Source organism: Danio aesculapii, chromosome 24 (assembly GCF_903798145.1).
Source record: "Danio aesculapii chromosome 24, fDanAes4.1, whole genome shotgun sequence".
Classification (NCBI taxonomy): domain Eukaryota; kingdom Metazoa; phylum Chordata; class Actinopteri; order Cypriniformes; family Danionidae; genus Danio; species Danio aesculapii.
The window spans coordinates 21,094,622-21,121,586 of record NC_079458.1 but is presented as its reverse complement, the minus strand read 5'-3'; the positions used below and the strand labels follow the sequence as shown (position 1 = coordinate 21,121,586).

The window sequence follows — 26,965 nt, the reverse complement described above, 5'->3', positions numbered from 1 at the left end:
AAAGGATAAAGCTGTTTCTCAAGGGCACTTCAGGGTGAGAGCAATCATAGCCACCATTTCAAAGGGTCATCCCAAACCAAAGTGCTCAATCCTGACCACTTCAAAGGGTCTTTCACAATGAAGCATTTTGCAAAGAGTGATGGAGCAAGTGAAGTTTAATCAGTAATCAGTTTGTTGGTCCCTTACACTATTCATCTTCATCAAGGATTAGGGGGGTGCAGCCATCAGCCCTTCAGAACGTAATGCACAGAATTGTGGAGTATCACCGGCAGTAAAAGATACATACTGCACGCATAAAATGCTCAGATTGATATTTAATTAGTATACAGGATGTGAATTTATACATATTGATTGATATATACTTCATTTCCTTGCTGCTGCCGCAGATCATTACACATGTATGAGACGTCTTCCTGAAATCAGTTTTGTGAGGTACCTTTGCGTACAAATTCTTCTGGCTAAACATTGTCCAAGTAGTAAAGTAGCATGTTGGTTGCCTAAGTTGTTGGACATATCTATACAATTCCTTCTGTAAGAATAAACACTGTCTCTGAAGGACACTATAGGGTGCAGACAATGGTCACATTGAAGTAAGGTGGAAGGGTGGGCTCACATGTTCTGATGACAGTCCAAAACCGCTCCCACCTTCCGGAGGTCTTGGACCTGGACCTGGTGTCGAAAAACTGCTCTCCCAGCCACCCTATCCACATCCCCCCACTGCAGAGGGCGTCCACCTGTGGCACAAAGACCTGCTCCCCCTCCACAGTCCACTCCACTGGCTAAGCGGCAGCGCAACGCCCCCCAAAGGCTGGAGACACCCCTTCCTCAGGGCCTCGATAATTCTGGTAAGGGGACCACGAAGCGTCCCTGAAACCACCCGGAGAAGAGGGGAGCTGCTCTTAACCTGGTGGAAGGCCGGGGACTAACATCAACAACAAAAAAAACATCTCACTGCTGGCCTCCAGGCCGGCTGCAACCAAATTTTCAATAAAAGAGCAGTTTTCTCTCTCTCCAGGAGTGCAACCGAGCCCTGACCTCCTAGCGAAGGATGCAACTAAGCCCGTCCCTCCAACCAAGACGAAGAGCGGGTTTTGTAGCCCGTACTTCAACATGCCCAAAAATAGTGGTGGGTTAAGATCAATCTAAGACCAATATATAACATCTTTAAGTTTAAAAATGGTTGTGTAGCTTACTAGATTATGCATGGTATAGCCCCTCCCCCTCTATCTGACTTTTTAAAATTTAAGTCCGTAGAAAACAGAGTAACTAGGAGTGCAGCTAGAGCTGATTGCATTATTCCACTTAGAAAAACTTCTCTTGGCAAATTTGGGCACATTAACGTACTTGAGGAATGTTGATTAAAAACGGTCCCTTATAGTGAAATAAATTAATTAAGAAAATAATTGATTACGCACAGGGACATGGTGCTCTGGCACCTCGACCAGTTGGGCTTCAGGTCAAGCGTCGGCTCCATGGCGGCGTGCCACACAGAAGAGTACTGAGACTACTTGACAGGAACACAGTGCTCTCGTTGAAAATTTTTCAGAGGTCCTGGGGTATTTGGCATCCGCAGCCATTATCATCCAGCACGGCTTGCTTCAAATGAGACCCCTCAGTGCTGGCTTCATTACCAGACCTCGCCTATCTATGGGCCAGGGTACCCTTAGAACAAGTGTCCAGGCATGTTGTCATCTCAATGGATGCTTCCAGCATACGCTGGGGGGGGGCCGTGTGCAATGAGCTTGCAGGCTGCGGGTTCATGGACTGCACCCTGACTGCACTGGCATATCATTTGTCTGTTGGCAGTGTTTTTTCACTCTTTGCCGATTTTTACCGGATGAACAGCAAGGCAACAGTAGCATATATCAACCATATGGGTGATATACACTCCAGCTGCATGTCTTGGCTCATGGTTGAAATCGCTGCATCCCATTCACATCCTGAATGAGCTCAACCATAAAGCCGATGCGCTCTAACGGCAGCTGACATCTCAGGTTGAGGTTGACCTTCTGCTTCTCCCTAAAATGCCCATTGTCAGTTGTTTTATTCCCTTACTGAGCTCCCTCTCGGCATGGATGCACTGGCCCACAGCTGGCCCTTGGGCATGAACAAATATGCGTTTCCCCTGGTGAGCATACTCGTACAGGCTCTGTGCAAGGTCAGGGAGGATGAGGAGCAGGTCTTGATAGTTGCAGCTTTCTGGCCCAACCAGACCTGGGTTTCCAAACTCACACACCTCGCAATGGCCCCTCCCAGGCGTTTTCCCCTGAGGAAGGACCTCCTTTCTCAGGAATGTGGCACCCTCTGGCACCCACGACCAGATCTCTGGAACCTCTACGTGTAGTCCATTGAAGGAGCTCAGTAGACTTAGGTGACCTACCGGTATCAGTGATTAACATCATCACTCAGGCTAGAGCTGAGTGGTGTACTTCTTGCCAAGAAGATCCCTGGATTTGCCAGATTATTGTTGTGTTTTCATTCCTTCAGGATAAGCTGGAGTGTAGGCTGTCACCCTGCACACTGAAGGTCAATGTTGTAGCCATCTCTGCTCACCATGATGTAGTGGATGGCAGCATGCTCAGGAAGCATAACCTAATCATCCAAATCCATCCCACCCTCCTCTCATGCCCTCTTGGGATCTCTTTAGTTATAGTGGGTCTGCAGAGAGATCCGTTTGAGCCACTCAGTATCCTTAAAAAATCTGTCCAAGCGCCAAACTTACAGAAATTTGTAAAGCTCCAGGCTGGGTGACACCTAACACATTCACGAGATTTTATAAACTTTGGGTGGAGCCCTTTCCTCCTAATTGCTGGGTAACCCCGGCTAATCAGGAGGAAACTGAACTCTGTGTCAAATACGCTTGCTGTGCCATGCTCCATAACACAGAGCTCCGTCCGCTTATTGTGCCCTGCTTAGCGAGTTCCCCATCTGTCAAACTCTAGAACGTTTTTTTGAGGCCCCCAGAACCTGACCTGGCCAGGTGGCTGGTCCAGTACAATGTCTGGTACACCCACATGGTCTACCCGCATTCTGGGGATCAGCTAACCACCTTATCATATGTAGCGCTCCCCCTGAATATGGCTAGCCTATATGTTCACATTGTCATCTAGTCTCCTCTTGGGTAGCAGGTGGCCTCCACAGCATCCTTCCCCATCAGGACTGGCATGGTTTCCCAACATACTGTCGTATCTTTAAAATGCCTAGACTACAGTTTGCTAGGTAAAAAGCATATTTACGACCCCTGATTTCTAAATTATTCCCATATTCTGGTAATTAAAGGGCCTAGGGGACGTTGGAAGGTTACGCCCTTGGTGATACTTGTGCACTCACGCGGTGCTTGACAAACTTCACATCAGGGGTGTGACGAGCTCAGCTGCTGTGGTGTTTTTTATAGACACTCCCAAGTGTCAGTAGACACACATCATAGTTGCCACTGAAGGGGACGTCCCGGTTACGAATGTAACTCATGTTCCCCGAAGATGTGAACGTAATCATGTGTCTCCGTTACCACAGCAGCTAGGTCTCCAGCTGATAGCTGAGTGTTTGACTCTTCAGCTGCAAAAGTCTAGCGGCTTGCTTCGTGTGCATTGTTATATACTCTACTAATGATTAATCATCAGCACCTGCGGAGCTGAGCTCTGCCAACTCATAGGCATTCATTGGCCAGTGTTCTAACTCTTCAGAGTGATTGGTTGTCTAGCGAACTCCCAAGTGTCGGTAGACACACATCTCCGTTCCCGTCCTCGGGGAACGTAGGTTATGTTCATAACCAGGATGTTCTCCAGTGTCCTTTTCCTAAATGTCCACCAATGCTCTTGTTAGTTTCCTTCTTTTGAATGTTGTGTGTCCATTACCTGAAAAAAAAAAACGCCTGCCAAAGACAAGACATCTATCTATCCATCTAAGCCCACCACCACCCCGTTCCTCTTGGAAGGACATCTATTTATCGATACATCCATCTATCCAGGATATACCTAATCTGACCATCAGTTTTCAGTCATTGCTGAGGTGTGATTCCCATTTCTCCACATGCCCCAGCCTAATCTCCAAAAGACAAAAACAAGGCTAACAGAGTTCTACATGCTGGCTGATCTTCAAATGTTCTCCAGTGTTTATCAGATAAATCTCCTCCAACGCTCTTATTAGTTGCCTACCTCTGGATGTTGTGTGTCTATTACTTGAAAAAGAAGCTCCTGTCACTAGGCATGGGACGATAACCATTTTCAAGGTATACCACGGTTTGGAAAAGTCAAGGTTTTAAAACCGCCAAACTTTTCTGTAATACCATTCCTTAAGGTATGTGTAAGATTTTTTATTTCCTTTTTTTAGGACAACAATATCTCCAGCAGAAAAAATATCCAAAGATGCCATTTTAAATTGTAAAGAAATCTGTGTTTTTGAAACAAATCAAGACAGCAGAAGTCAATGTTTCATTTTGATTATTTAGCTGACATGTTTACTGCCGCAAAATATTTTAAATCTTTCAAAAAATAAAACATATTGTTTTCAAAGGTAAAAAAGTTGTAGTTTTTTACCCAGACATTTAAAAATAATATATTTTAGAGCAGTGAGCACAATAACGTGATATCGTGAAATTTTTATCCAAGGTTATCATACCGTCACAATCTTATACCGGCCTATGCCTACCTGCCACAGACAAGACATCTATCTATCTAACCCACCACCACTCCCTTCCTTTTGGAAGGACATCTATTTATCTATCTATCTATCCAGGAAATACCTAACCTGAGCATAAGTTTTCAGTCACTGCTGAGGTGTGATTCCCATTTCTCCACATGCCCCAGCCCAATCTGCAAAATACAAAAACAAGACTAACAGAGCTCTACATGCTGGCTGATCTTCAGCAATAAACAAAATAATCTCCAGTGTTCTTCTACATCTTCTGCCCGCTGTGGTTCCATTATCTACAATTTAAATAACTGCCACAGAGAAGACATCTATCTAACAATCTATACCCACCACTACCCCCTTCTTCTTGGAAGAACATCCATCTATGCACCCATCCATGTGCCTTTGAAGGATATTCCTCATCATCAGTTTCTAGGAATTGCTGAGGTGTGTGATTCCTATTTTTCTCCACATGCTGCACTGCAGTCCGTAAAAGACAAACCAAGACTAACAGAAATCTACATGTTTGTTGAGCTCCAGCAATGCACAAGCTATTCTCCAGTGTTCTTCAAATAAATCTCCTCTGATGCTCTTATGAGTTTCCTTCTTTTGCATGTTGTGTGTCCATTACCTAAAAAAAACACCTGACACAGACAAGATATCTATCTATCTAAGCCCACCACCACCCCCTTCGTCTTGGAAGGACATCTATTTATCCATACATCCATCCATCCATCCAGGAAATACCTAATCTGACCATCAGTTTCCAGTCATTGCTGAGGTGTGATTCCCATTTCTCCACATGCCCCAGCCTAATATCCAAAAGACAAAAACAAGGCTAACAGAGCTCTACTTGCTGGCTGATCTTCAGCAATAAACAAAATGTTCTCCAAATAAATCTCCTCTGATGCTCTTATGAGTTTCCTTCTTCTGCATGTTGTGTGTCCATTATCTGAATAAGAAACACCAGTCACAGACAAGACATATATCTAAGCCCACCACCACCCCCTTTCCTCTTGCAAGGGCATCTATTTATTCATCCACCCTGGAAATATCTAATCTGACCATCAGTTTCTAGTCATTGCTGAGGTGTGATTCCTATTTTTCCACATGCCCCAGTCTAATCTGCAAAAGACAAAACAAGGCTAACAGAGCTCTACTTGCTGGCTGATCTTCAGTAATAAACAAAATGTTCTTCAGTGTTCTTCAGATAAATCTCCACCAATGCTCTTGTGGGTTTCCTTCTTTTACACGTTGTGTGTCCAATACCTGAAAAAGAAACACCTGCCAAAGACAAAACATCTATCTAACTATCTAAGCCCACCTCCATCCCCTTCCTCTTCCTCTTGGAAGGACATCTGCTGTTGATAGGTGACACCTGACCAACAGTTTCTTATAATTCCTGAATTTCAAAATATGATGTACAGTACTTCTCATTAATGAAGTGTTTCCCTGTTTCTCCACATGCTCCATGCCAATCTGCCAAAGAGAAAAATATCAAGTCTTTAATCAATCTCAATACATTTCTTTGGAAACTAACTCCATTGTTCAGTATGTTCAAGCAGTTCTACCTGTTTGCTGAGCTCCAGGTCTTCAAGTACATCTCCACCATTCCTCTTGTGAGTCTCCTTCTTCTGCTCTACTCTCACCTGCAAAAGACAAAGACAGCACCAACAGTACCCTACCTGCTCTGTTGCAGATAAATGTCTATCGTTGGTCTTGTGAGTCTCACTCCTCTGCCTTCTCTTTCTCCCTTACCTGAAAAACCTGACACAGACCAGGCCTATCTAACTATCTATACCAACCACCATCTGTTTCATCTTGGAAGGATTTAAAAAAAGAAATTCCTGACCATCAATTTCTAATCATTGCAGAGGTGTGTGATTCCCTTTTTTCTCCATGTGGTCCATTCCAATCTGCAAAATACAATAGAAAGATATCAACTCATTAAATAATCTTATTACCGTTTCTTGGACGTTTTATCTACCATTGTCACCAGTCTGGTTCTCTTCTAACACTAACAAATAATATTTTACAGCTATAAATAATACTCCACAGGATGTCAATCTATAAACTTAAATGTATAAACTTAACATAAATGTGTTACAATAATTAGTAAAACTGTAAATAGAATAAATAACAATAAAAAGCTACAAACGTTGAACAGGTCAACAGCATAAACTACAAATACATAATACAACAGCCAGACAATCCATCCACCAATACACGTACAGTAATATGCAATGTGTTAAAGCTGACAGTGTACAAATACATTATAGCAGATCAATTTATTCTACGATATAGCAAATAACAATCTGCAAATGTTAAACAAGTTAGCAATATACAAATAAAGCATACAAACAAAAGTAATGTATCTATTGGTCTACCAACCTGACAACATAACAAACGGCATTCTGCGATTATAAATAGGCTACTAAAAAAGGTAACAATACACAATCTAGAATAAAAATATATATTCAACTAACCCTAACCCTAACCCTAAAATTGAAAAGTCAACAATATAGCAATCTCTGTCCAACAAACATTAACTTTACATTCTACAGTCTAACCAAAAAAAATATGTGGAAAAACTAAAATCATAATCTGAAACCATATGACAGAGAGAAATACTAAAATCTTTAGTTTCCTGAAGCATGCAGAAACAACCATATATAATAATCGTTGTTGCTAGATCGGATATGGATGCGGTCGGAAGTTAACAAATTATTTATATTATTTATTAAATTTCCCAGTTATTGTATTTTATTAACATCTACCCCCACCCCAACCATAAAAGTACTGTATAAACAGTAGTTGTACTGAGTATTATTTGTTATCTAATAAATTGCCAACAAATTGTAATTTTTTAACGCCAACCCCCACCCCAAATTCAACCGTCACAGTACTGTAAAAATATTAATTATTGTTATACAGTGTCATAAAAAATGGTAGAATAATTGTTGTGCATATCGCACTTCCGGCCAGCCGCGTATCCGATCTAGACTTTATCTTTTTACATACCTCTAATGTCAGCGATGGTCAGACACTTACTGCAGCTTCTCTTCATCATCGGAACTTTTCGAACACATTCTTTTATAGAACGCACTATGGTAACTACAGCAACGCCACCGCGCCGGCGCAATATTCAAACCATACGTTCATACCGAAAGCGGCGAGAGCATCCAAGGTCGCTCTGGCCGCCCTGGCGACAACGCTGTCTGCCTTCAGCTCCGGCGGCTAGACCGTCAAAAATCGCTACATTGATCTCGTATTTAAAGGGGCCATTGCAGCATATCAGTAACATTCCTGCATAAAACATGCTTTCTAGCGTGAAAATGTTGCACACTTTTTTTATCAAATTCATTTAACAATGGAAGATCAAGTTGCATGTGGTGTGGCTTTACTCCACTTTATTATCCAGTATCTCCATATGTCTGAAATATCCTGAAGCAGCAATACTGTTTTGTATTGTCGTATGAGATTCCTGCGTTTTTAAAGATAAATATATATAACATTAATGCACATCAGTAACTCGCTAGTAACTTATTTAATGCATGTTCCTGTAAGAAAACATTGTAAATAATTGAAAATCCTGCGACCGTAACAATTAAACCCTTGGGAACAACTGTGGTCGGAACCAAAGTTCACAGATCTGTGTTCTCTGGACTCCTCTCAAGCGGTTGACTTCCTTCATTCTGATTGCTTGCCGCAGAACCGTGTCATAGCTCATTACCATAAAGTCAACTTGATTTCAACACTGAAAGGTTTTATCATAATGTTATATTTTTAATTATAGGCTATTGCTGTTGTTTTATCAAATTTGTTATATGTTCAAAACATGTATTTTGACACTTATTCAGCAGCGTAAACTGCACATTCATTTTATTCTTACATAGGACTGCAAAGATTTATTTTTCATTTTATGCAGTTGCGCCGTTTCATTTGTGTGTCTTAAAATAAATTTTCTTGTACTGAATCACTGTTGTTCTTTTGTCATTTCCTTCTTCTGTTAAGAATATAACAGCCTTTAAGTGTCATTTATAAGGAATTTACAATGCATAAATAATCCTTGTCTGACTTGTCTGAGCTGTGTTTCCCTGTTTCTTTACATGCTCCATGCCAAACAAAGATATCAAGTCTTTAATTAATCTCAATACATTTCTTTGGAAACAGCTTTAATCTAGGATGACCACTCTTATTTAATACACTTGCATATGAAGAAAAACTGTAACTAAATGCATTTACTGAGACACTAGCCATTTTTACTGGGGCATTTTCCTAAAAAAGTCCAGTTTTATGAGTCTGCAAAACTGCCGTCAAACGAATAAAGTACAAAAAAAAGGCAACAAATAAACATGAGTTTTTGAATGCAGTCGGTGCATTTCAAATGGAAGAAATGCATATCTAAAAGGAAATTCTGAAAAGAACAATCATGGCTGCCACATTTAAGGCTCAAATTCTGTCCTTTTAAAGAACCTTTTGTGGGAGGGGGAGTTAAGATGTAAGGGTAAAAGAGATGGACACACTGCCATAATTCTATCTGCATGTTTACTTTGTGATGCAAAAAGTCCATTCCAAGTGGCAGGTTCCCTATGCCCTTCAAGGCTCTCACCCTGAAGGGTTCAACTTTTTGAAAAGATTAGGTAAAGACAACATAACAGCCTCTGTCACTCGATCTTGAGACAATTTGTTGTATAGCATAAGCAAAGATGGATGCTGCCTTCTGAATTGAAAGATAAATGTATCTCAGTTGACAGGTTGTTAACTGATCACTGGATTTGATCTATTTTAGTTTTCAGCTTTTGGGTGAAAGCATAATGCTGAACATTAGACCATATTATGAAAAACCTACATCAAACCCCTTTCTCCATATGTCTGGATTTAGCATGTCGAAGTTTAAAGTTTTTTTTCAGTAACGTTCTGCGAGGAACAGTGATTTGTCCTTCTCCACATTTATAATTCACCCCCAGAGTTTACGTACCCTTTTAGAGCTTCTTTCTACCCTGAACCACGTCCTTCATCCATCTGCACTCAGATTCACTTAGCACCACAAATGTGAGAGCACAGTAATCAATGTTACCAAGCGAGGAAAGGGCTGCTGTGTTTTAATGCATTAAGCTCAGAGTCTCCACAAGCTTAAGAAGCTACTGAAAACTCACAAGCTTTGAGTTCATTTCCCCTTTCAGCCCATAGATGGTTGTGTTGGATTGATTTTCAGAGTCCTTCAGAACATGAATTAATTTTACACTGTGAATCCTTTGAGAAAATACCAACCCAAAAGGCTCCCCCCAAAAAAACCCCAGTCCAATTATATTCTAAACAACATTTTGGACATCAGCTATCGACTCGCATAACCTTTACATTGATACAGATGTATACAGAAATGTTCATCAACATAAAGGTAACAAATTTATGGTATTAAAGGGATGGATGACCTAAAATTATTCACACTCAAGTGGTTATAAAGATATTTTGAAGAAAGCTGAAAACCTGAAATATACTGACATCAATAGTATAAAAAAAAACACCATTGAAATCAATGATTACAGGTTTTCAGCTTTCTGTAAATGATATATTATATGTCAATGTTCAACAGAAGAAATAAACTCAGACAGGTTTGGAACATGTGGATGATGAGTAAATGATGAAAGACTTTAAATTCTTTTCGTGAACTATCCATTTAAATCGGGCTAATTATTTAAGAAGGCTTGGTTTAAAATATCTGTGGTGACTAGTAGTCATCCATCAGCTCACTGATGTTTCTTCTTCAGATTTTTACTCATTCCTCTAAACAGATTGTGTTCTAAAATCCAAATGCCTGAATCCACAGGTGGGTTTGCGCGATAAAGCGAATGAATTATTGATGCTCATAGCTATTGTTATTTCAGCTCGATTCCAAGTGAGAGATGGTAAATTGTCGACTTTTTCACATTTCTGCTGAGGAATTCACTGTGATTACATTGTAACACAGTCAGACTTCCTAATGCTTAAATGAAACATTTCCAGCCCTTGCGAAAGGTGCGACTGGACAAACTAATCCAGAATATAATTTTTTAGCATAAGACTTTTGTGTGGATTTGAACCTCAGTAGGATAGAGGTATCTTAACAATAACCATATGGCTTGTTAAGGCAAGAATAATACATTATTTTTTATAAACAAAAAGACTTTATCAGTATCACACTTGTGTCAAATATTTCTGCAGTGCTTTATATGGTAGAAGGATAAACTTGTTTAAAGTATTATGATTTGCTATGAAAAGCCATTTTAAGGTATTTCGTCTCATATTTTTCATCTTGCGTTTCCACTGCATGTCTGAGGTTAAAAGCATATTGCATAATTAAACGCTAAAAGGTCCCCAGGTCTTCACAAAAAGGGTTCAGAGTAAGTGACCAGGAAAAAATGCAGTGCAGAAGCAAATGTCACACTTATTTTAAATTTTGGTACAGTGACAGAGATGAAGATCAAAGTCTGTAATTCCAGCAAAAATGGAAATGTATCATCTCTTGGTATTTTGCTTAGTTCACAAAAACATTTATATATGCTTATAAAGCTTAAAAAAAGAAAAAAAAACTGATGATGTAAATGAAAATGCAAGCTTTAAACGGCATAACTCAAAAACTCTTACAGATCTATGCATAAATACATTCCCAAAATGGTAGAAAAAGATTTCACATCAATATTACAATTACAAATGCAGAGGAATGTTATTTAAAAAAAAAAACTAAAGAAGAAATTTTATGTTTCCACATTTACCTCAAATAAACAGCACTACATAGGACTATAAAAACTAGATAAAGTTGGACAAGCGCAATAATAGAGTATAGAAAAGGATCTACTGACCCCTGCTGACAAGCCATCCAATTTGTTGTGGAAAAACATAAAGAGTTTCATTCTCGGTGAGGAGACAAGGGGGTCAATAAAGACAGAAATGTACACAAATATTAATAAGACCACAGATTTGAAAAGCTTTTTACATAGCGTCATAAAATCTTTTTTCCAAGGATGAAATTTTCTTTAAGCTATTTACACAACAAAAAAATACTATTTATGAGCTTTCCCAGGCAATTTTTTGTATGATTTGAAAAAACAAATCATCTACAATTTTACCTTTTTTTTAAATGTTACTACTGAATATTTGCAAGAAATTGAAGTCACATTGCGTCCATCCACTCTATGTATCATCAGACTGTGTCCTGTGGTAAATCAGCACTGCTGGTTCCTGACAGAGGTTGTGGATGCAATACATTTGTCCTGTAAAAATAAATAAATAAATAAACAAATAAGATATTACTATTTTGCAATAAATAAAAACTGATTAGGTTTAATCAGACTCAAGTCTTCACTCACCAGAGGGTATCATAAACACCTGTCCAGAATTGAAGACTGACTTCACACCTTCAATATCAACACGCACACAACTTGAGATAACGCTGAACACCTTTGTAAAGAGAAGCACATAAGATAAAATACTGTTGTCATATAATGCACACACAATTATACAGAATGACAGAAATACATTTGATGGGATGATGAAAAAAAAACATACAAGCAGAAAAGGATAGTGAAACGTATTGTCATTAGGCCTGCCACAATAATCAATATATTGACTTACTGTGCAATTCTTTTAGATGACCGCAATCTTTTTTTGCCATTGCAAAATATATTTACAAATTCACAAATAACATTAAAGCCCTTTTTACGTTGACATTTACATTCTACCTCACCGGTGTCAAAGTTTATAATGGAACATTTACCTAATAGGGCATTTAATAGTATATAAAATAGGACGCTTACCTTTTTAACATCAAATCATAGAATTTAAATAATTTTAAGAATGCTAAGTATTTTGAAGTGTTTATGGCTATTTGCATTTTTATGCTGTTATATAATCATTATATAATCAGTGGCATAAAATGATTTAAAAATGACAATAAAATTGCTTATCGCAACAATTTCTGTGACAATTGTTAGCTAGCAGCTAACTCTCTGCAACTCTCACATGGTCGCCCACTGAGGCTAAGCAGGGCTTGGATGGGAGACCACATGGGAAAGCTAGGTTACTGCCGGAAGTGGTATTAGTGAGGCCAGCAGGGGGCACTCAACCTGCGGTCTGTGTGGGTCCTAATGGCCCAGTATAGTGAAGGGGACTCATACTGCTCAGTGAGCGCTGTTGTTCGGATGAGACATTAAACCGTAAAAAAATCCCAGGATGTTCTTCAAAAGAAAAGAAAAAAAAAGTAGGGATTTAACCTCGGCATCCTGGCCAAATTCTGTCCATCATGGCCTCCTAACCATCCCCACATAATTGGCTTCGACACCAAATCAGCTGGTGTGTGGTTTGGCACAATATGGCTGCTGTCGCATCATCCAGGTGGATGCTGCACACTAGTGGTGGATGAGGAGATTCCCTACCAATGTGTAAAGCGCTTTGAGTGTCTAGAGAAGGGCTATATAAATGTAATTACATAAAATAATAATTATTAAATCAATTATAATATATCGCCTGTGCTTATGCTGCTCAACTTTTTATCAATGTTTTTGCCATCTTAATTAATTTTGATAAGTTATTATAGTTTAGCATTTAAGTCAACACCATTAAACATTTTAGTTTAATTTTTGCTTCAAGAATAAATTTCAATTTAGTTTCATGTATTTAATTAAAATTTTTGTTTTAAGTAATAAATGTTAAATTAAAAGTTTTAGATCAAAGCAAAGTGTTTGCACAGTTTACTTTAAGTATTGTGCAAACCTCCAAGCAATAAAAAATAAAAAATAGGTTGAACAGACACTGAACCAAAACAACTAGTAAAGTAAAGTAAAATGAAAATGCATGATTTAAATAATAACATCTGAAACTCAATATAACAAAACATGCCTACTTTACGTTTTTCTGGCAGATGAAGAAAAAAATAAAACAAATGTTTTATGTTTATACAGAAAATATTTTTTTACATAAACATAGACAGAATGGGCGCTTATTTAGTCCCAAAATGTTTCTTTTTTGCTAATTATAATTTTATATCAGTTTCAGTTAACAGAAATATTTTTGACCACAAGTTTTAGTCTTAGTTTTAATTTACTAAATTATTATTTATGCATGTATATGCGTTGGGTACATGTGTATAATACTGCATTTGTAGTCATTCTAGCAGATTCGGGTCAACAGGCCAATTGTTTGTGTTAAACTCTTTTAAAAATGATGCTTTCTACTCACCGAAATCGTATCAAGGTCCACCTGCGGAGGTTTCTTCATGAAAGACCCCAACAGAATCTTTCCGTGAGAGAAAGACCGGCTCTGGAGGTCAACCATGTGACCCATTGCTCTGCCTCCATGGGAGTGCCAGTGGAAGTCATCAGGACTAATAACTTGTCCATCTAGAATGAAAAACAGCGCATGAACAAGCTATATGAATGAAGGATAGGTTACAGGATAGCAATTTTTCTTTTTCTACACAAAAAAAGATAAATCTCAGGCCGCCAAAGCACATTATGCCTGATGCAAACAACTGCCCCCAATGTGCTTGTGTCTTCATCTCACGTCCTGGGCTTTTATGTGATAAGCGTTAAATGCGCTTTGCAACCAAACCTCACAGCATGGACCAATTATCTGTGTGGTGCATTTGAATCCTGCTGAGAATTTTCTACATTAAAGCACTGTGGAGAAAGTCAAACACCTTAAGCGGATGGACAGTAATGGCATTATAAACAGCAATGACAAGGAAAAAAGTAGATGCTTTTCTAACTACAGAATCCCATTCTTATGACAATTTATCATGAATTTAGTGAGAGAACTAACTTACTTTATAGATTTCTTTTAAGTCATTTTAATAAACAAATATACTTATATCTGAGACTGAAGTGTATATTTGTCACTTGTGCCCTGTTTCCAATCAGTATTAATGTGTTTTCATTGATCTACACTAGGGCTATACAACATTGGGAAAAAGACATTGCAATATTTAGTTTTTATATACAGTTGAAATCAGAATTATTAAACCCCCTTTGAATTATTTTTCCTTTTTTAAATATTTCCCAAATTATGTTAAACAGAGCAAGGAAATTTTCACAGTACGTCTGATAACTTTTTCTCTTCTGGAGAATATTTTAAGGTAAAAAAATTACTAGCCCCTTTAAGCTGTATTTTTTCCGATAGTCTACAAAACAAATAATCGTTATACAATAACTTGGCTAATTACCCTAACCTGCCAAGTTAACGTAATTAGCCTAGTTAAGCCTTTAAATATCACTTTAAGCTGTATAGAAGTGTCTTGAAAAATATCTAGTCAAACATTATTTACTGTCTTCATGGCAAAGCTAAAGTAAACTATTATGTTTAGAAATGTGCTGAAAAAAATCTCTTCGTTAAACAGAAATTGGGGAAAAAAAACAGGAGACTAATATTTCAGGGGGTTTAATAATTCTGACTTCAACTGTATTGTGATATGAATATAATTTCACAAGATGACTTACAACTCCATTTGGAAAGAATTTATAACCTTACATTGATTGGGATTATTTTGTAGACGAGTATCTGCAAGGGGCATCATAGTGGCGCAGTGGGTAGCACAATCACCTCACAGTAAGAAGGTCACTGGTTTGAGTGCAAAATTGTCCGTAGTGTATGTGTGTGAATGAGTGTTAATGAGTGTTTCCCAGTTATAGTTTGCAGCTGGAAGGGCATCCGCTGCATAAAACAGATGCTGGATAAATTGGTGGTTCATTCCACTGTGGCGACCCCAGATTAATAAAGGGACCAAGCCGAAAAAGAAAATGAATGAATGAATGAATAAATGAATATCTGCAAAAAAAATAATAAATTACAAGCAAAGATGAATAAAGTTTAACAAAGATACAACTGAATTTATTGGTTTTCTGTGAAATCTAATGATATTGATGTACAGAAATATAATAATAATAATAATATTATGTAATTATTAACAGTATATTTTTATAAATTATAAAAAAAAACTATACATTTTGTTTATATACCTTTGTTTATATACTGATTTGTTTATATTACTAATATCACTGTAATCTCTTGGTTTAAGTTGAAATCATAGTCGCAGGTGAAATGGCAAAAACACATGTCTTTTACATGTTTTTTAGGGTTAAACTTTTCGATGACCCCACAAATAACGTTCTGAACTGTGGTGGCTGGTTATTATAATCCCATCGATGTGACTTGCTGATTTACACATTGCAATTTCGAAGCTAAAACGATATCATGTGCAGCCTTAATCTATACCATTAATATTTTATATCTGCCTTTCTAATGCTATAGCTCATGTGCTCATTGAAAAAAAAGATCAATCAGCACATTACCTATAGTGTGATAGATTGGTGCATCTCATATCTATCTCATTCTCGTTTGCATTACAACATTACAGTACTTAGTTTTATTTATAAATGCAATTGTTTAATACTATTTAAACATACAACATACACTAACATAGAAGGTAAGCTACCACTAATGTACTGCTCTGTGGTCTGTCTTATGGTTTTGTTATTTCAAAAGTCATAGAAGAGCTGCACATATGCATAAGAGCAAGTACACTGTAGTATTAAAGGCTATAAGTTCTGAAGTCCCATGAATTATGGACCAAGCTATCAGTTTTTCTCTTCTGTTCAGCTCCCTGAATTAGTAAAAAAAATAATAATAAAAAAACAATAAAAAAAAACAATAGATGAACTTCATTTACTCCAAAAGATGATTTAAATCAATAATAATCAAAAACGAAAGTAAAAATTTAAGTGACAGGAAGCTAATGTTTTTTTTTATAGAAAGCACATTGTCCACTCAAGTGTATAAGTCCTATATAAACTATTCAAAGTCCTATTTAAGTTAGTTCCCATCAGCTTCTACTTTGAAGTTCAAATCTATATTAAAATCTGTATTATGTGTATTAATTAATAATTTAAAAGGTTTCTACTGTTTAGACAATAAAAAAATGACCCAAATTCTATACAAACAAAAGGCTAAAATGTTAATTTTGATTTTAATTATGTAAGCAGCATAAATAAAAAGGTCAAACTTGTTTGAAGTTTAATTTGACAGTAGTATTGGTAACATAGTAACCAACATGCATAAAGGAGAGCACAGTTTATTTGCCAAATGTGTTTCCACCTCCCATTATTTGCATAAAAACAACCTCAGGCAAGCATAAAAACATTTTTGCAAATTAAGTTTTTTTTTTTTTATTCTGTCATTTGCACCATTCAATTTTTCGAAATGTTCATTAACACAGAGTGATAGAAACCCAGCTAATGAGAGGGAAGACCATAATAAAAATAAAGTGAAATGCTTTGCCTGTAACATGGCTACCGATATGTGAAATAGTCTTGTGTGTAGACTGAATATATTTGTGTTTGTATTATCATTACTTTTAGATGCTGGGGGCCACAGGTGAGCGAACCACGCGTGTAGGTTGTTCCAGTCCTCATCTTCTAGCACAACAGGCTGCAATGGAGGGCCACAGACATCACAGCGTGCCAACACCCGTGCAGTCTGTCGCACATGAGTCATTCTAGATGATGGCAAATCTGAAAATCATAAGGGGAAAAAACAGTTAAGTTTACCATACTGCTGATTTATAGGTGGATTTCCTTGACAACACTTTTGATTTGTTTAAGGCAAAACACAATAACAGCATATGGTAAATCTATTTTTGCTATTTTATTTGGCAGGAGAGAAATGACACATTGCAAGCTTAAATGACATTGTAAGGGAACTCACCAATATCATCATCATCCTCATCATGTTGCTGAAGCTCAAGCATTGAAGATGGCCCACTTCTGAAATCTATGTCACTTCAAAACAAACAAAACAAACTCATTGGAGAGGCACAACAGCTTAAACTGTAAAATCTGCATATTTTTACCCTCCTACGAGGAAAGTTAAGAAAAATATATGACCTCAAATTTTGATTGTTTTATAAATGAACTTACACATCAGATAATCGGTTACAACCACTGGAAACTCGGACAGTGGTTTTATTTCTGTTTGCTGATGGCTCCACAGTAACACCACTGGTGAAGCCCAAGGACATGTGGCTCATTCCCTGCATCTGATCATCAGTGTGGGCCATAGTCTCACTCGAGTGATCCGACTGGTCCTCAAGAGAGTGAAGGAGGTTTCTGCGGCCCAGCTTTCTGCGTCTTTGTCCACTTTTGACAATGTTTTCATTTTTTGCAGAAGCAAAAATGGCATTCATTGAGGCTAAAGACCGTTTGATTGATTTTGGTGTGTTGACGATCTTTCGTTTTATGTTCTTGGCATGATTCTTTGTTTTTTGTGATTTTGCTAAATTTCCTTTCTTTTTAGGAGTGTTTGATACTTTATTTGGACTGTGTTGGGACTTTTGTGGAGGAGGACTGCATGGTGGTGGAAGCTCATTGGCTGTTTCCTGAGACTGTGGCGTCTCCCACCAATTGGAAGGAGCTTTTCTTTGTCTTTTTTGTGGAATATTGTCTGGTTCAGAAACCTCTGGCCTTCTAAAAGATGATGAAAGCCGTTTCTTTGCAGATCCAGTGTCTCGCGAGTAGACTGAGTCAAACACTCTCTTCCCACCTGTTCAAGAAAAACATGTAAGAACAAAAACTAAGGATTTAGGAATGAGGAATTAGTTTAGGAATGAGTTTACCTGCTAGGACGCTGTGTTGCCTGCGAGGACTACACCATTCTGGACTAATTTCCACAGCATTATCATTCAGACCAGATCCCTCTTCCTGACCTGAGGTTGTCAGTGGAGCGGCTGTTGGTTTTTGTTTCCTCTGACCACCTTTTTTCTTGGGCGTCTTTTTCCCAGCTCCAGCATCACATCCATTGGCACCTGCTATCACCTTTTTACTACTGTCCGACACATTGCGACTCTTCTGTTTCTTTTTAATCTCCTGGGCAGGCCTGAGAGACGGTGTTTCATCTGAATCAACAGCAGGTGTTTTTTTTGTTGCTGTTTTTGTGTTGGCTTTTGGTCTTTGTGTTGTACACATCACATGCTTTGGCTGAAGATCTGTGGTACTTTCATTTAGGCTGGTGAGCCACCATTGTCCTGGAGGATTCCTCTTCCTCTTTACACACAAAGGACTGTCAGAAGAAATGTCTGATAAAATTGGTGGTGGATCCTTTGGTTTTGGTTCCACTGTTTTTGTTTCTTTGCTCTTCTGCTTTTTGACTGGAGATTGTTTATTCAGAACTATAACATACAAGGGAGAGAAAAAAGACAGCGCATAAATAGTTTCAGCAGCACAATTGGTTTTCAGAGATGCCTAATTACTTGAAAGTGTTTGAGGTCTTTTTAACTAAAGCAACGCATTTACATTTACTTTGTTATTATAATTAATTAAAAATATCCTGCTAATTATTTTCTAAAGCCACTCATATAAAGCACTTAATGCCAAGCAAGGGTAATGCACATTTGAAATGGTGATAAATTGGACATGTATTAATATAGCAGATTTTCCATTTTCAGCTTAGCTTAACTTAAGTTTGGTATTTATAATACATGTTTACACACCAAATTATGTTTATCATTTGTTTTTTGTGGTTTCATTTCTTTTTTATTCTGAAAACTGTTAAAATTACAGAATTTGTTGTTGGAGAGAGGGAGCAGGCTTATTATAATAGGAAAAATATAATTATATATAAATATTATAATTTAGAGATCCCGATATAATCTTTTGTTGTTGTTTTTTTATGTTTTTTTTTTTTTTTACGAAATTGATTGAAATATCAATTGTGATTGTTAGGGGTGTTATATCATATATATCAAGTATATATACAAATTACTGTTTTAAGAAATATATCATTGAATCAGTAGCTATGTTTCGATTAGCCTATTTTTATGTGAATTGTGTGTAAAAAATGCTTGACAAAAAGACAAAGATGCGAATACATTTGAAAATACATTTTGAAAAATGTCTGCATGCCCAAAGATTAGTATTCTAGTTTTGCGCACACGTTTAATTCACATCTTTGAAAAGAAACATATAGCTATGCAGTCAATAAATTAAAAAATGGTTTCACAAAAATATTAAATACTATAGTGTTGTTCTAAGTTTTCCTCTACCAATGTTTGTAACTCACACATTGTTAAAACATCAATGATATCATGTTCTTTATGTTAATGTGACTTTACATTTAATTTATATTATCATTTTCTTTTCTCTCAATAACACAATTTTGAGCCAAAGTGAATTGAAGGCAGATGATTTTCCAGATTTCTTGAAAACAATGTATTGCTGCGTTATTAAGCCAGTGCCAGAAAAACTGACCTGTTCTTTGTTCTTCCTCTTGCTCGCTGATAGCAGGTGAAGGTTCATGCTCTTGCTCCTCACAGGAAGGATGCACCAACTCTATTTGTTGTTTAGAACTTTGTTTCTTTGTCTTTGAGACACTGTTCTCCTTTTTGCTGTTCTTGCGATTTTTACTGGATTTCACTGAGTTTGCAGTGTGAAGATCTGCTACATTGACTTTATTGGATTTCTTCTTTGCTTTTGACCCTTGTCTCCCTTGGTTAGATGATTTTGTGGATTTCTTTGTAGTTCTAGACTCTGGGATTTCTTTGCTGCCATGAGTTTCGGTTTCACCATTTTCAGTAAGTTCAGCAGGCTCAGGTGGCTTGCTATTTCTACGTCTCTTTCCTGCAATAATTGCACAAAAAAATTACTAAATTTAATTACAGGTTAAAATATCTAAATATATTTTGCAATAGTGAATACATAAAAACGATTAGTATACTGTTAAAGAATATGCATTAATACAGTGCTTTCAAACTGTACAAAAAATGTACAAATGTTTAAGTGTCACAGGAAAGATTTCACATCTACATCTACTATTTTGAGAAATGAATACTTGTATTAGCAAAGATAGTTAGTTTCCTTTAATGTGAAATTTAAGTTAAATATTTTCTAATAATCAAATAATTCTTTACAAGATATCGTAATTTTCTTATTATCAAAAAACATAAAATATTGTTTAAGCACCGAATGACAGTATTTAAGATTTCAGAAGAAAGGTGACACGAAATATTTGAGTAACAGCAAAAAATTCTACTTTACTACCAAAGTAAACAACATTTACATGATTTTCTAAAGTAATGCTGAATTCAAAATATTAACGCATTTACAGCATTTATTTTTAATTGAACTAATACCTTGGTCACCATAAGACGCTTCAGTTCAAAACAACCCAAAAATAACTTATTGTGCCCAAACCTGTTATTTGGTTTTCACATGCAATTAAATTCTTAACCTTCCAAAACATTTAGGTTTAGGGTTTCTATAGGTTTCATCAGGTCAAATTTAAGACTTTTTAAGACCATTATCCCTAAAATTTCAGACTTCAGGCTAAACGCTAAAGATTTTTTCTAATGGCCCAGTTAAAACATTAAAAAAAAACATTTAAAATAATGCTATTGTACGGAAGATAATTAAAGCATATTGCTAAATAAAGTTAATAAATAAACCTTTGTTAAAAAATTTATTGAGATTGAATGTTAGTAATTGTGTGAGTGTTGACCTAATTGGGTAGCTTTCCATGGACATAGGAAAAATAAGACCTACAACACAATATTTCAATGAATTTAAGACTTTTTAAACCTAATATTTTATTTTAGAAATTGAAGACCCCAAGAATACCCTAGGTTCACTCTATAGTATACGCCATTATCCTACATAACCAATGTAAGATTTGACAAAAGTGACTTACCTGCTGGCACTGCTTTGTGTTCCTGTACATTTTGAGTTGAGGCCTGATCACAGACCCTTTCCTCCAGTGCTTCAGTAACAGTATTTGCTCCATCTTCTACAACCACATCAGACACTGAGTCTTTGGCAGCCTTTTTTGAAGCCTTTCCACGTTTTCCTTTCAGATTTTGTTTAGCAGAGTCAACTTGCACTTGTTTTTTTTTAGTGTCCGTCCCATGCCGACTGGCAGGATGAGCTTCACTCTGTGGGGGCTGATCTGCTGATGGTAGCTCAGCATTCTCCTTCGTAGTGTCTGCTGGGACAGGTCTTTTATTCTTGCTAGCATCTGCCTTGCGAGGAATGATAAAAAGTACAGGAGCCTCATCATCCAGGATCATGAAGTCCTCCTCTAAATCTGCAGGTGGAAGAGCTGCTGAAACGCCTGCTTGTTTCCTGGAACTTATTAATAAAACTGTGTTAGGGTTAAAGTAACAATGGCTGCCTCATTAAGTTTTCTTAGGATATTCCCTTGCACACAGTGTGTTATATATAGTCGATTATGATTATGATTATGATGCAAACAGACTGCAAAGTTTGAAAGAATTAAAAAGTGCATGATAAATGGATTTTATTTCCTCCCAAAAGAAACAATCGATTGAACAGACTCATTAACTTTATCCACAATGATTACTTCATTTAAAATTATGTTTGGGGGAACTTCCATTCAAAAGAACTGAAACAATTAATGTTAAATAATAAGATAAAGCTACAAAAAAATCCATATACATGTTAACAACTGAGTGGAAGATACTTTGGCTTTATTTTTATCCATCATGAAAATATAATTATGCTTGGTATTTTAACATGACATTATTATCACAAATATATATGGCTAAAGCTCTTTTGAGTTTGTATTTTGTCCATTCAGATTATTTTTCCTATAGCACAGTGAAATTCAAAACGTCCATAATATTGCTTCAGAAAGATTCAGTTTGAGTGTCTGTGGTTATTCAAGGTCTCATGAAAGTTAGTTATTAAATCTAACAAGCTGCCTTTTAATATATGACGGATGCACTTCAAGGAGAAAAATGTGTCATATTTAGGATAAAGGTAAAACAAATTTGCATAATGTCAATCTATGATTTTCACTGGCATCCCATGAACAATGTCTACTTGAACCCTCAATCAGAAGTTTGAGGGTTGTGTTGTTGACAGTCAAGAAAAAGCAAATCCTCTTTGCATGCTCTACCAAATGATGAATAACAAGCAGTTTAAGCTCAGAATGTCACATTGAAACTCACCATGGGGATTTAGGCATCAAAGCCTTTTTAAGCTTGTGTTGGAAAGACAGTCCTCTGACTGAATCCTCCGCCACCTGGTTCTGGTATTGCTCAGCCTCAAGTTTATCTTCACACTCCTCAACCAAAACAGGAGAAATCTGACTTGGATCTTCATCCCTTAATATTCAAAAAGTGGATTTAATGAGACATGTGCAGATCCTAATAAAAAGAACAACTTTGATGCAACATTACAAAATTAGTTTTCTTTACATCATTTCTGAAGGTGAAGACTGGGTGGCTTGCACTGGTGCTTTAGTGTTTTCTGCAAACTTCATGCTGAAAAATAAAATTTTATTTCAGAATTTACTGCATTAAAACAGGTATCAAATTAAACACACTTGAATGCTACAATGTTGTTGTTACATATTAATATCTGACCTTGATAATGCGTCAGCATTTGGATTAGTAGTTTTCCTAAACTCAAGCTTTTCCGGTGGTGAAGCCAGAGACCCACTATCACTTCAAAGCAGAGATAATAACAGTTAGGCAACAAGACAAAACAAACAATAACAGTTACCAGTCTCTTTACCCTTACATATTGAGCGATTCCTTCACAGCTTCTGACTGCTGTGTGCAGGATGCCTCACTTATGTCTCCACCAACGGGTTCCTCATCCTCAACTCCAAAGAAAAGCGGATCAGCCACAGGCCTCACTCCATCAACTGTTTTATCCCGATTTGTTTCCATAACAATAGGGCTGGATGTCTTTATGGGAGCGATTCCTTTAAATGGGCTCTCTTCTAGGAATAAAAAAGTATCAGTTGTAACAGCAAGTATTAATTGAAGATGATAAGCTTAATAACTACACTGTAAAAAAATGTTGGGTTCCACACAATTAATGTGTTTGGACAACATGAAGGAAATAAGTTAACTTATTAGTTTTTATAAATTTAAGTGGATCGATCATAAAACATTTAAGCTGTTCCCCCAAAAACTTAGCTGTTTCGGCTCATTTTAGGTACTTCGAACAAACAGCAAACATAATTTGAGTGCAGTAATTTTAAACAATGATTAAAAAAAAAGAAGAAAATCTGGTTGCCCAGAAGCATTACCGTTAGACCTGCAATAATTGGTTCAATGTTTTTAATAATTGGTCTACAACACAGTTAACTGTATAATTTTATATTAACATTTTACAATTTTAAAATAGCATTTCAGTTTGTTACTATTAAACTTTTTGACTAATATAAATATACATTTAAAGATTTCATTTTTTTAGATGCTTTTTTTAATCAGCAGCAAGTAATTGTGTTGTAATCATCAATTTAAGTACTTCAGTAGCAATTTCAGTAGCAATAGGTGATTTTAATGGCAAAATCAATGAGTATGAAAACAATAAGTCAATATAATATTATTTTGATATGTTGTTTACAGTAATTTAACATTTTGTCTTGCAACTGTAATAAAAAAACAAGCATAATGTTAAAACATGTAATATAAAATAAATTTATGATATGATAAAATAATATTAATTCTCAAAATAAGAACAACAACTCCTTGATGCAGTACTTGGTTTACATCATACAGTTTGCTGTATATGCTTTCCCTCTATTTAAATAAACATTTATTATAAATCTACAGATTCAGGTTTATAATTCTGCATGATGTGGTAAATATTACCTTTATCCATTAGTTCATCCTCTTCAATGCCATTTTCTTGGATCGAGACTTCTTTGTGTTCCACTTCAATCTGTTTAGATGATTGAAATGCATTCAGCATTTCAGAACTAGATGAACTTTCACTTTTCTTTTCACCATTTACAGTGTTTTTGGGCAAGGGCGAAAGCAGAGGCAATCCCAAATGAGAGTCAGCATCTATCAATAACAACAACAACAAAGAAGAATTAGGTGTCATACAACAAATAGCATGACAAGGTGGCAGTGAAATGACAATTTCAGCAATTAGATAAAGGCAAGAATATAAATACCAATTTCATCAAAGAGCTTGTCAATGTCACGCAGGCTAAGGACCTCGTTCACCTTGTAATCAGACGTGGCTCTGAAAATCAGTAGCAACATGTAATGACATGTTTCAGATATTAACTTGAAATATGTTGTTTATTATTTACTCAAGTAGTTCATTACTTACATTTCATGTCCTTGGTAATAATGCAGTTTCTTTTTTGCTTTGACCTAAAAAAATTCATTCAAACACAAGTTCATATGAAGCAGCAATACATTATATAATCACAAAGTCATATATCTTTTCATGTAGTAAACACACATTCATTTTGATGTGATATTTTGTCAAATAAAAATTGTAAAAAAATAAGTCTCTTTTACTCTCTAAGCCTGATTTTATTTGATTAATAATACAATGATCCCAACCTGTGAAATTGATACAAATTTAAAGGAACAATTTAATATTTATTAATAAATGTATAACTATTTCTTATAATATTTGTTTTATTTTTTGAAAGAATACAGCAATCAATAGCATTTAAAGAAATTCAAAACACTATATAATATTACTTCATATATAAAATTATGGCTCAATTATTACTCTATTATAATGAAGACAGAATATAAAATGAATATTCTAACATAATTAAAAATTACATAATAGAATAAACTAATATAATAATATAAAGGATACATCATAATTAATAATATGCTATATTTCTATATTTTTATTTAAGGGATTACAATACATTTAAAAGCTGTAATATTGTGAAACAGAATGTTTTGAAAACCGTGACACCATTTGTTTTCAATATTCATTGATTGGGAGAAAATTATAAAAACTTTGGTGAAATGCCTACTTATAAAGTATTCTAGAGCCTGTTGTGTCCTTAAATGCTGTGTAAGTAGGGAGCTCAGTTGTTTTTGAGACGCGACCACTGACAGCCTATTTTACAAGTAATGATGTTTTCCAAGTTACGTTTACGCTTAACTACTGACCTGCGACATCGTGGTGAAGTCCAGCCCAGGATAAAAGATATATATGTCCACCAGTGAAGCTCATAAACCCGTAAATAATCCGTTTATTCGCCTCCTTCTAAACATGACTGTTAGCTGACCGCCATTCGTAGATTACATAGCACTCTTATTTATTTAAACAACAGTCTCGATGCTAATGTAAGACCCTTACATTTATTTTAGTTTTACGCTAAAAATATCTGAGGAAAGCAAGTATTTATATGCTAATATCTCACGAAATAGCTTATTGTGTTGCATAGAGTCCCTAACAGTATTCGGCCCACAATAACAACACAAATTCTCCCGCTCATTTTTCTTCCTGTGCGGGAGGAAGACCCACAATGAAATGCTGCCACCTATAGCCGCGGAGTGTCGTATAGCGTAGATGCATTACCATAGACCAGGGCTGCCCAAACTTTTTCTTAAGAAGGGCCAAAAACTTATCTTGTTTGAGGGTGGCGGTAAATATACCAAACTGTAAAGTTGTCAATGTAATTTCCTAATTTATTATTATAGTTCATTTAATAATTGATTATATAATTTTATTAATTTTATTAATTATTACATTTAAAATACTTTCATTGTATTAATAATTATAATTTTTTGTACAGTTTATAATGAACATCTTAAAATAAATAAAACATAAACAATCCCAATTATAACACAAAAAAATACATTCACTTTTTATTTATTTTTTAAATCTGACTCATTCACAACATTTAATCGAAACATTTAATTTCAGTTTGCTTTTTTGTAGCTCAACAGTTAAAAAACAAAAGTTAAGTTAGATTATGAATGTCGATCTCTGTTAAAGGCATTCCCCATCATTCATTCTCCCGCTCTTCTCGGATGAAGGGCCAAATTAAAGGTTACTGTGGGCCAACTTTGGCCATCTCTGCCATAGATAGACTCTAACTTGGAAACCGACTTCAAGATTTTACCACATTTACTTAAACATGTTTAGGGCCCACAGCCTTTGACGGGAAGCTACTAACTAACTTACTGTCTAAGTCTAAAAAAGTCCATTCGTTTTTAAATAGGCTAAATGGTGACAGGCCAGGCAAAACCCAGGTTTTGCTCACCTAACAGTTCTGATATTTTGGACTTTTCATAGTCTAAAGTTTTGTTTAGTCTAATATCAAGTAAACATCTAAAATATATGTATTGTCACAATTTTGTCCATAGAGGTAAAGTTGGTTTTATATTTGCATATTCGGTTGTTTATTTTAAAAAGTTTATTTTAATTTTTGTTGTTAGTAATTTTAGATAACGTTGCCAAGGACATGTTTGTATTTTTATTTATGATGTTTGTAATTTCATATTTATATCTTATTTTATATCCACTTTATTTTAATAAGCGCTTTATCATTACAGTGAATAATAACATTCACT

The 26,965-nt window shown here is 36.1% G+C and overlaps 1 protein-coding gene across 2 annotated transcripts; it reads right to left on the bottom strand.

Annotated features, from left to right (window-relative positions):
• Positions 1-10,215: 10,215 nt before the first annotated feature.
• On the bottom strand, positions 10,216-25,858 carry si:ch211-161h7.4 (uncharacterized). Of its 2 annotated transcripts, none has more exons than XM_056450989.1 (17): positions 25,556-25,858; positions 24,744-24,787; positions 24,583-24,653; positions 24,275-24,469; positions 23,190-23,394; positions 23,033-23,113; positions 22,865-22,930; positions 22,616-22,771; positions 21,337-21,773; positions 19,902-20,270; positions 18,272-18,823; positions 17,577-18,198; positions 17,365-17,438; positions 17,013-17,171; positions 13,846-14,006; positions 11,979-12,069; positions 10,216-11,882 (listed from the first exon to the last, which is right to left on the bottom strand). In XM_056450989.1, exons 1-17 carry the CDS (start codon positions 25,562-25,564, stop codon positions 11,803-11,805), a joined length of 3,372 nt encoding a protein of 1,123 aa, XP_056306964.1. In that variant the 5' UTR covers positions 25,565-25,858; the 3' UTR covers positions 10,216-11,802. The 2 variants fall into 2 exon arrangements, with proteins under 2 accessions (XP_056306964.1, XP_056306965.1); XM_056450990.1 differs by having other exon boundaries at positions 23,190-23,391.
• Positions 25,859-26,965: the final 1,107 nt, after the last annotated feature.

What these genes read in the sequence shown, in the direction of transcription:
- si:ch211-161h7.4 (XM_056450989.1), bottom strand. An exon ending in AATGCTGACGCATTATCAAG is followed by an intron (nt 22,931 to 23,032) that starts GTCAGATATTAA and finishes TTTATTTTTCAG; the next exon opens with CATGAAGTTTGCAGAAAACA. An exon ending in GTGGCCCCCAGCATCTAAAA is followed by an intron (nt 14,007 to 17,012) that starts GTAATGATAATA and finishes TTTTCATTCTAG; the next exon opens with ATGGACAAGTTATTAGTCCT.